Below are 11,234 nucleotides of genomic sequence, written 5' to 3'. Positions count from 1 at the left end.
TAAATGAAGGCAATGTAGTATGCACACAATAGACAGGAGTATGCAATAAATGGGAGGGAATGAAGGAGACCTACATTTATTGGATGGTAAAACTTTTCAGGAGTGCTGTTCTGAAACTGTGTTTAAATGTCACCTTGTTGATGGACCTGAAGCTATCTCCCTGCCCACCAGCAGCACACGCCAAATCAGCTGACAGGCCGTGGATTGTTTTTGCAGGAACTGAGCCAGAGCTGGCCTCCCCTGGGCATTGGCCAGAGGCACATGCTGCTGTGGGATGGTGCTGCGGGGAGGCAGAGTGTGGCTGGGTATGCAGTGTTGGGCTAACAAGGAGGGGAGTGGGCCAGGAGTACCTTACAGATTTTTCCAAGGTTTTTTTTTTGTTCTTAGAATTGGCAAGACCCCAGGGTTGTCTTTTACCCAGGATAGCCTTGTATTTTGGTGAACTAATTCAGGACTAATAATTCTTTCAGTAGCTGTCTACTCAGTGAACTGCTGCTGCAACCGATGAGAGCCCAAAGTACAGCAGAGCTGGCTGATAGGCATACATGTACTTGCAAATGTGATCGTCATCCATAACCTCTACGGCTGTCTGATTCAAGATCCAGGACTGGAATTAAGCTAAACTATATATTGGGCCAGATCCTTACTTTACACAGCTGTGGACATCTGTGTAGACTTGAGAAGTCTTGAGTGGAACCCAGCATGATCCTAGACCTGCAACATTTCTGACAGAGTTTGCATTAGCGGTGGTCTCTGAGTGAAACGAGAGCAGTGGGCACTTATCTTGGGACAGCGCGCACCAGGTATGGGTGCGGGGAGCTTATGAGGGCAAAGTGACCATCCTCCTGTGGCCTGGGCTGGTCCTTGGGGAACACGAAGGTGAATTTCTGCAGGAGAGTGGTAAAGAAAAGAAAGAGCTCCATCCTGGCCAGCTGTTCTCCCAGACAAGCACGGCGACCTGCAAGAGAGGGAGTAGAAAGTGTCTGTGAAAGAGGACATTAAACCACGCTGGAGCAGATCACCCCTCCTGCTGTGCCTCTGACTTGCAGCTGGATCCTCCCCTCAGATTTACCTGCTGAGAAAGGCAGGAAAGCCTCTGGTTTCACAAACTGCCCGTTTGCATCCAGAAAATGTTCAGGGTAAAACTCGTTTGGCTTCTCCCAGACTGCCTCATCCTTCAGCACGGAAGACAAGTTGGTGATGATTGTCGTCCCCTGCACTCCTCCACAAAAGGAAAGTTCTTATGTGAGAATGGCAGCGTTACCTTGGCACAACGGATCGGTGCTGGTCCCTCTTTGGTCCACATCTCCCATCTAATAGCAACCATCGTTCGGTGCTTCAAAATCAGGCACTGATCTCCTCTTCTGTATCTTATTTAAAACAGAGGTAAAGCAGGGCACTTTTCCAATAACTTATGGTGCCTGCCCTATGCTCTGAAGCATCTGAACTTTTGCAATTTCTGTCCTTACAAAGACCATTGCATGCAAATGCCAATTTAATGGTTACACAGTGGAAACAGACTCTGCTTCTCAGATCCTGCTGGACTTGTTTTGTAGCTGGAGAGAAAAAGCTGACTGACAGACTCTAAAGCCCAACTTTCGCAGGGACCATGGGAAATTGCAAAGCTTTCCTGTTTCACATGTCAATGTTCTAAGCTAGAGGAGATATTGCGAGGCAAAAAAAAAAAAATCCTAGGGCTTGCATTGCTACAAGTGCTGCCAGGGCAGAGTGCTCTTGCTGCTTCTCACAAAGGCAGTGGACTGAATGCCAGTGGCATTTGAATAACTTCAGAGATTTGAGTTTTAACTACTACCATCTCAGGAAAGCCAGTAAGCTGGTGTCGTGTGCCTCCAGAGAGCCCGCTGGACTCCGTTACTTTCTCCTTTTAACACAGGCAGTGGATGTCACAGCTCAGCGAGAGGAAAGCAAACCTTCGCACTGAGTTGCCACTGTACTTGGGTTCCCGCATAACCAATGCAAACCTGGAGCACAAATGTGACTCTCTGCCAGGATGTAGCATTTCAAAACGTCCTACTTCAGTGCTCGCCAGTGACTGTAGTTTGGGGCTGGAAGTGCAACATTGCAGAGTGGCGTGGGGTCACCCACACCCAAGGCCTGGCGTCTACACAGGGAGAGGATGCTGCATTGTCAATCTGGCCACTGTCACCTTGGGAATGAAGAAGCCTTGCAATTCAGTGTCCCGGTACGTCATGTGAGGTAGTCCAATAGGAACGACATCCCCGTAGCGTTGCACTTCATGGATCACAGCGTTGGTGTAGGGCATGCTCACTTGGTCCTTCATGGTGGGTGATCTCTCTCTGCCAATCACCTTATCAATCTCTGCTTGGACCTTACCTGAAAGCAGCACAGCTAAGGAATTAGAGCACCAGAATAAATAGAAGGGGTTGGTACAAGCTGTAGGAAGGCTGGCAGCATGAGATTGTAGACACTGGGCGAGAGCAGGACAAGCAATTAGAGAAAGGAACAGAAACTAGAGCGGACTGCATTTGTTTTCAGTTGCTCAGAGCCATCTGTGTAACTATTCTTTGTGCATAGTGTCTTTAATAAAGGTCTTGTCACTCAACATGCTACTTTACCCCTCCTCCATGCAGCTGGCATTAGAGAATTAAAAGAGATGAGCATCTCTTCCAAATACTGGAAAGAGGGTGCTCTGGCCACTGGAAGTCCCCAGGTAGCCTTCAAAACAAAGGCAAGAGCAAACTTGCCCTTTTGACTCCAGTCTTTTTATCAGGGCTTCCGCCTGCCAGCAGTCCCTGCCAGAACAGCTATGTTTGGCAGTTGTTTCTCCTGGTTTCTGCTAGATCAACAATCATCAAAGCTGTTCCTCACTGCAAGATCCTGAAACCATGAAGAGAAGTGTCCTCACAGAAAAATGAAGGTTGGAGGGAAGACGCCACACCTCTGCCTGTCTTCCGACTTACGCTGTATTTCCGGGTGGAGAACCATGTACAGAATTGCCCACCGGAGAGTGGTGGAGGTGGTCTCAGAACCAGCTGCAAACAAGTCTGCAGTCACCAGACGAAGGTTGTTATAGTTGAAGCCGCTCTCTTCAGCTGCCTTACCCTGTGGAGAGCAAACAAGTGCGCAACTGGAGCTAGGGTACTTGCTGGGCTAGAAGACCAGTGTTCCAGAGAAGTACTGACAGGCACTAGATCTGTTTTTGCTGACCAACAAGTTCATTGGGAGAATAGAGCACAACACAGGCAACAATCTGTGTATGAGATGTACTTTGGTAACCCTGTTACCTCCTGTATTTGAAGGTCATCAGTCACTTCCCGTATCCTGAAAGATGAACGCTACACCTGCTTTCAGGATAGAAGTGAATGTCTCGTGCTCTCAACTCAAACAGACAGCAGGCCCCTGCCACTTCCCCTAACATCCTCCCCCAGAGGAGGTGGAACACAGTTATTCAGGTTTGATCGGATCATAAAACCCACACAGTAGAGAGGAGGCTGCATTGATGTGGCAAATGCAAAATTAACAGGATTTTGAGGGGGTTGTCTATAGCTATGCGTTACAGAGTCTCCCTGCTTCTACCCTGCTATTTTCTTACAATAAAACAAAAAAGATCAGGGTATCATTGCTGCCTATTAAGTCTGCAACACCAATTTCAGCAAAACTGGTCTCTCATCCAAATGCTAATTGAGCTCAAATTTGTTAGCATATGAGATATGACAAGCTCTCTGCATGAGTTCATCTGCTTGTCTTTTCTAATCCTCTTTACACTTTCCTTTCCTAGGGACTAGCTTCTGTTAAATTATTCTGTATATTTTGATGCTGTTGTAATATGGATAGCAATTAATAAAGCATTTAAGACTCGACTGTTGTTCCAATAGAAGATCTCTGCCAAGAGAGCTACGGGGCTGACCAAAGTTAACCCAGTAGAAGGATTTATCAGACTGGCTTATCAGGGGACCTTAGTGAACAGAAGAGAGATGTGACAAGAGGCAACAGCTCACATCCACCCCCAAATGGTATCGCTCGGTGCAGAGTAACGTAGGTCACGTTGCTCTGCCCATGTGAGCTCGGGGGGAGAATGCATGGACTGGAGGTGCCCGGCGCCCGCAGCACAGCAAGGTTTGTTATGCAGAGCAGCAGTCCAGCCTGAGTGAGGACTCAGATGGCGGAAGCAATTCGCAGGCAGAATTTGCTACAATTGCTCATCTGGCACTTGAAATTTAGTGAATCCATGTGCGGAAACTTAGGGTGGATGGATGGGCTGATGCAAGTACCTTTGATTTTATACTGAATTCATGCCTGACTAAATCACAGGAAAGACTCCTTTTAATTTCAGTGCAGTTCAAATTTAGGCCTTCATCTGATCTGTAGGGAACAAGTTCTTAGCAAACAATTCAAAGACACACGTCCCAAAAGGGATGCCGGCTTTCCAAGTCCTAACTTGGTTTAAAGATAGGCTACGGACTGGGGAGTGATACCAAAAAGCCAGTCTGTTGCAGCAGTTTTGTCACTGGTTTTGAGACATCAGTCATTAAAGGCACTGACATACACAGAATCTTACATGTTGACTTGTCCCCTGGCACAAACTTAGCAATATTTGTGAATTCTCAATCATTGCCTTTTAAATGCCTTCAAAATGGTTTAGGCTGGAAAGAAGGGAGTTGCTAGACGCTGAGGGGAACATGAAGGTAGAAAATGGGAACAAGAACATCAGCAGATAATATCAACTCTTAAGACAATAGAGGAGGTTACAGCATGAAGAAGTTAACACATTTCTTCTCAAGATACAATGTGGAATGAAAAAGTAGGAAATTAGTAAGAGGTTTTATACAGCTTTATGAGAAAAGTCAGCTTCTATCAACAAGCTTAAACAGGCAGAGGAATTGCCCCTTGACCCTGAGGTTCTGCTGGTGTCACCCTACCTTCTCCATTTCTTTTAAAAACGCGTCAGTGAAATCTCGGATGTAAGCAGGGTTCCAGGTCTGCATGTGCTTATCTATGAGCACGTCTATGAAGTCCATGAATGCCTTTTGCCCTCGAAAGACTTTCTGTGGCACGCCGGGGATGCGCAATAAAAAGGGTACCACGTTAAGAAGCTGGGATGCCAGAACCAGAGAGAGAGAGAGAGAGAAGATATTATGTGATGCAAAAAGAAAAAAAATGAAAACACAATGCTCTCAAGCAACAGAGGGCAGCTTCTTACAAATGTATTATGCTGTTGGTTTACCTGAGGCAGGAATCCAGCTTCTTCATTCATGGAGTCTTCAAACAAATGTAACAGCTTCTTGAATGTCTCATCACCGTAGTCAAAACGCTCTCCATAGATGGTGATGCAGATCACGTTGCAGACTGCATTATTTACAAGAAAACGTAAATCGAAAGGACGACCTAAAAATGAAAATGGAGACCAAGCAATGAAGCTAAGCAACATCAAGCTGTTGGATCTCAGCTGTCAGCAACAAGAATACACAAATACCTCCTTGATGCCTTCAAGAGAAAAAGTCCCCAAACTGCTCAAAGTACAAATGCATCGTACTAGGAGTGGAGATCTCATCTTCTACTACTATTTGGTTGAACCTTGTTTAAAAGAGGAAACTCCCAAGAAAAGCTGAGTTGCAGGGTTGTCCTGTGACTTGACAGATAACACTTTGCTTTGCTTCTACACGACAGGCAATGCTGACAGGCTGTGAAAACTCTCAGCTGCACTTTTATTGCATGTGATAATATCAATATGTTCCACTAAACTTCATAAAGGTAACAGTTACTCAGCTCTGGGAATAATTATATTTTACCTCTGTATTTCTATTTATTTCCTATTTGTTTCTTGTTTCAAATGTATTAGTGTTACCGTAGCCCCACTGTGTAAAGTAGAAGCGGCTCCAAGGTAGAGCAGGGTCAATAATGCATATACACTAGAAACACTGCCTTTGCTTAGGAAGGGAGCACTGCAGGCAAACAAGAGTAGCTGTGGTGTTATGTCTCTCTCTGCATCACTCTATTGCCTTTTTCTATGACTTCCCCATCCTTCTGGATGTGACAAACCTTCTTCAGAATTGATTGCAGAGCACAGAAATCCAGCTTCCTCTGTCACTCGCTCCTCCAAGGATTTCTTTCCCATCCCGAAGTTCCTCAAGGCAGAGAGCGTGAATCTTCTTAGCTCCTTCCAGATGTGCCCGTATCTTGCTACAACAATCCCTGGAATTATGGACGAGCATGAAATGTCAGGAGCTCTGACCCATCAAGCAACGTTCACTAGAGAATAGCAAATGTGAGTGTGGAGGTACAGGTCTGTGTGAAGAGATAAGAGCTTGGAAAGCTTGTTCTTACAATTCTAAAAACGGATTACTGCACCTTCTAATGCATGTGCACAGCTAGCAAAGGTGGAGGGGGGATTCAACGAGAGCAACAAGTGCTGCTAAGGACAAAGGAATCACTCCCCCAAACCATTCAGCATTGCACCCTTGGCTTGTGTGAACTGGGTGGCAGCTTGTGCCACCTCACAAGAGCTGAAGATGAGAGATGTGGGCTGGGTGCTGGATAATACTCTGTCTTGGAAGACAGTTACCCTTTTTTTCTTTTTTTTTTATGATGACAATGACATGCACATAGTGTATGAGCATAAGCACTAATCACTGGGTGTCAGGAGCTACCAGCTCCAACGCCGGCAGGAAAGTTGTACCACTGATAGTGTCCTAACACTGCTGAAAAGGTGTGTGCTAACACGTGGAGCTGTGTTGCAGCCACTAAGGGTAGCCCCCTTTTCATCAAAACTTATTTTGTCAAAACCAAAGGGTGGCAGACATACAAGGAGCTTGACCAGAGGGACATGAGAAGGTGGCACCGTACTGAGAAAATCTTCCCATCTACCCACCATCTACTCAGCCCTCCTTGTGCTAGTGCCAGTGGGGAATGTCCATTTCCAAGGGACTTGCCTTCAGATTTATTTCCGTAGCCCAGATGTTCATATACTGGAAAGTATGGCCGGTCAGCAAAGTCCTCTGATCTGTGAACCAGGGCTTCCTTCACTGTTTTATACCCATTCAGTACTACCAGGTTGGTCCAGCAGTTCTGGAGATTGAAGACGTTTCCAAACTTCTTTTGAAGCTGCCAAGATAAAAAAAGTACATCCCCGAAAATGAGCTGAATGTAACGTCAAAAATATCACCATATCCTTCCTTAGGGCCTTTACTATTTAGTGATTTTTGAGGTGCTTTTATTAGGAGACCTTCAGCTGATCTTTGACCTTTGTCTTTGTGGTGCAACAGCTCAGAGCGGTGCCGAGCAGCAGCTGAAGCAGGGTTCAAAGCTCTGGGTGTGGAAAGGTTTACAATACGCCTGTCCTGGACAAACTGTTGCCATAACCGTTATGCAAGTATTTTGGATTTTATCTGGCAACACAAAGTCAGGGACCTTTTGGGGGATTTTCAAAGGCTGCATGCTCAACAATGAATTATTTTCGAATACTTGTTTTTATCTTGATCTGAAAGACTAGGCAAGTTGTGAGTTAGTCTATTTCTGCTAGAATTAAATATGGATGATAAGGTGATATGTAATATTTTTTTTTTTTAATATATGCATTTATTCCTAAAGATCTACCCAGAGACTGGTTCCCAGAAACGTGACTGGAAGAGGCAATTCCACACTGGAGTTTCAGGTCAACTTTCTCCCTAAAAGGTGCATACACATCTAGTAAGACTGGTAACTGGCACACACCCTGCATCTGTTGTGATCTCTAAGAGACATAGTTCTGACAGCAGGATGGTCTGTCAGCCATACACTCACCATGGGAGCTTCCCATGGAGCTAAGTCGCCTCCAGGTAGACAAGCCCTTTGACTGAACGTAGACTCCCAGGAAGGCAGGTTGAAGCTCCCCTGCTAGTCAGTACACTGAACAAAGCGCTCAGGAGCATGTTATTAGAAGACAATGCAATAGTAGCAATGCCCCACAGACTGTGTTTGGTTTTCTTTTTTTTTTTTTCCTATTTTTTTTAAGCTAAGTGTCATCATTTCTGCACTGTAGCAAAGCAACGAACTGAAGTATTTATGACTGTACTTGCAGTGGGGTTGGAAAGGAAATTAGCACTTCACTGGCACTAGAAATACATAATTAAGAGTGATTATCGGTCAAGATTGTGGTTCGCATGACCCTGATGTGATGTGATTTAAAAATGGTAATCTTTTGGACTATACACAAGCAAATAATACAAATGCTATATTTAGTTTCTCCATTTGGCAGATTTTGGACAGACAGCTGAACAGTGCTGTCCTAGAGAAAAGGCCTCTAGAGTTTGCAAATTGAAGCACAAACCCCCAGTGGTTTATCTGCTGCAAGCTGTGCTGTGCTTTTCCTTTGAGAAAAGCTAAGCCCTGACGTTGAATAGGAACGCTACGGAGATTTTGGGCATTGCCGCTGGGCCACAATCCTGCCAGCTGAGCTCTTGCACTGAAACCGTCACACGCCTGTAGGCGTGCTTAAGTGACGCGCAGGGAAGTCTGCCATTCCTGCAGCCACATCCCCACCTCATAGATATTTGCTTTTCCTCCCTTATTTGTACATCTCCTTGTTCCCTTGCCCCCACACCTGCCCACATGTTAAGTTGGTGGCCAGCTCTACAGCACAGCAAGCATCATCCATCCAAGCATCATGTGAGGGGTGCTTCATTGCGGGGGCACGCACTCACCTGGTTGAAGGAGAGGTGGGGATTTCGGAAATCAATGTACAGCATGGTCCCAATGAACGGCAGCGACACTGGGCCTGGCGGGTAATGGCTCCACTTCTTCCTGCGCTTCATGAAGTCAAGAAGTATAGTAAAGACTGTAAGAAAAACTCCCAGTATAGAGATGTTGCTCCAGCAGGATGACAGCTGGGACCCCAGCCACAGGAGAAATGACATTTTGTAGCCTGTCTACTCCTTGGTCTTCCTCTTTTGACCCAAGACTCCCTCTCCCTCTCCCTCTCCCTCTCCCTCTCCCTCTCCCTCTCCCTCTCCCTCTCCCTCTCCCTCTCCCTCTCCCTCTCCCTCTCCCTCTCCCTCTCCCTCCTCTCCTCCTTCCCCAGGCAGTTGCCCTCTTCTCCTTGTTTTCTCCTCTTCCCCACACTCTTGTTTTCTCTCTCCCTGCTCTTCTCTCCCTGCGGTTTCTGGCTTCTGACTGTGGGACTTGGCTCAATCCCAAAGCTCCTCCTCTGCTTGGTTCAGCCTTGGGGGAGTGGTGATGAGGGTCATCCCTCCTCTTCCTCCTCCTCCTCCAAAACCAGAGCTCAGAGGCCACTTTGTCCCTGTGGCTGGTGGCAGCTCCGGCAGTGCTGTCCTCTGTGGGGCAGGGCTGGGTGAGGTCCAGATCTTTGGGTGTCCTCTCCCACAGCCGAGGTGGGATCATGGTTCACAACAAGCAATCCAGTCTTGCTGCATTCTCGCGGGGTGGTTTTGAAAGAGTTTGTTTAAATCTGTGTCACCTTCTCATTTGTACAGACAAATCATGGGAGAAGCAGCTCCTAAACAAAAACAGTCCGTGTTTCTGTTTGCAAGACTGAGTATTTGTTCCATTGGAACTTGAGAAAGCTCAGGTTAGGTGAATCTTTCCCCTACAGAAAGCACTTGTCACAGAAATTAGGCTAAAACAGTGACCTGAGACTTTACAAATCATTTATGTCTGTGGGAAAAACAATCTTCATCCAACGCCAAATGTCAGTGAGCATGATGACCTTGATTTTTGTAGAATACAGCTCAGCTACAAGGGAGAAAGCACATGTATTGCAAGCAGCCTCGCATTTCCAGCCTTTGGGGCAGCAGTAATGCAAAGACAACTATGGAGGTAGTCAAAGTATTTCCTAAAACAGCACAGCTATATGCTCCTGGCATCACTGCCATCAGAGATCAATAAAGCTTGCTCTTATGACAGTTAGTTCTAGCTAAAAAGAAGCAATAAACCCATCACAGTTTGATCTGTGATCTCGCTGTGATCAGAGAAAAGCTCCTAATGGAGCAATTGCTGCAACAGTGATGGAGAGCTCAGGCTGAAAAGTGATGCACCTGCAAAGACCGTGCAGTCAGCGCTGGCATGCAGCCAGGGCCTCAAAATGCCCCTTGCCCAAAAAAGCACCTAAACGCTCATTGTCTGTGTGCAGAGGTCCTCTCGCTGGAGTCTCTACAGCATTGGAACAGGCTGCTCCGGGAGGTGGTTGAGTCACCATCCCTGGAGGTATTTAAAAGACGTGTAGGTTTGGTGCTGAGGGACATGGTTTAGCAGTGGTTTTGGCAGTGTTAATGGTTGAACTTGATGATCTTAAAGGTCTCTTCCAACCAAAAAGATTCTATGATTCTATGATCCTGCACGTCCCTTACGAAAGCATTGTGACTCAGGGTTCATCTCAAGTATCTGTAAACAAACATATGCAGCCTGGGAAACAACTAGGGGGGAATTACTAGCTCCCACACAACTGCAGAATGATTTCTTTTGGATTACAGAAGCATGATGAGATAGTTCACTGGTTGCTCTCCAGTCACGAGATGGACATAGGCTTTTCAGGAAGGACAGGCTGGAAAGGGAGAGGAGCGGTGGTGCTTTATGCAGAGGAGTGCCCAGAGCTTTGCCATGGGGCAGGTGATGAGCCAGTTGAGTGCTTCTGGGCAAGGAGAAGGCGGCAAAGCAATGTGGGCAACTGGGTGGTAGGCACTTGCTACAGACTAGCTGATCAAGGAGGACAAGTCAATGGGACCATCTCACACAATTCCAGGCCTTAGGACTCACGAGTGTACTTTAACTGGAAGGGCTGTATGATTTGGCACAATCCAAGTGGTTTCTGGAGTGTGCCAAAGACAATTTGTTGATGCAATTGATGAGACAACTAGGGGAGATGCTCTGCAGGGTTTGCTATTCACAAAAAAAGGAAGAATTGGTTCAGGACGTGATGGCCAAGGATAAGTTTTCCTGCAGCAACCATGAGACCGTGGAATATTAAATCCTGCAAGAAATTAGCAGGATAAATAGCATTACTGCCCTTGCCTTCAGGAGGGCAGATTTCACCTTGTTCAGGTATCTGCTTGGCAGGATCCCAAATGGAGGTGTCCTGGAGAGCAAAGGGGCCCAGGAGAGCTGGTTGTTCTTCAAGGAGCTTCCTCAAAGTGTGAGACCAGCGCATGTCGTTTATTACCTTGACTTTGGCAAAGCCTTAGATAACATCCCCTGCAGTATCCTTGTAGCCAAATCAATGAGATACAGACTGGCAAGGTAGATGATAAAATGGGTGGAAGATT

General features: G+C 46.3%; 1 protein-coding gene across 1 annotated transcript; it reads right to left on the bottom strand.

Moving 5' to 3' along the window:
* Positions 1–779: 779 nt before the first annotated feature.
* Positions 780–8,928, bottom strand: CYP2D6 (cytochrome P450 family 2 subfamily D member 6; the record flags this gene model as incomplete). Its single annotated transcript, XM_082498820.1, has 9 exons — positions 8,661–8,928; positions 6,912–7,083; positions 6,022–6,174; positions 5,207–5,367; positions 4,902–5,075; positions 2,943–3,084; positions 2,168–2,355; positions 1,073–1,214; positions 780–958 (listed from the first exon to the last, which is right to left on the bottom strand). Exons 1-9 carry the CDS (start codon positions 8,871–8,873, stop codon positions 780–782), a joined length of 1,524 nt encoding a protein of 507 aa, XP_082354946.1. The 5' UTR covers positions 8,874–8,928.
* Between the last annotated feature and the right edge of the window lie 2,306 nt (positions 8,929–11,234).

The sequence above is a fragment of the Vanellus vanellus genome (genome assembly GCF_965231255.1).
Source record: "Vanellus vanellus genome assembly, chromosome: 1".
NCBI classification, from domain to species: Eukaryota; Metazoa; Chordata; class Aves; order Charadriiformes; family Charadriidae; genus Vanellus; species Vanellus vanellus.
This window is presented reverse-complemented; position numbering and strand designations above follow the sequence as displayed.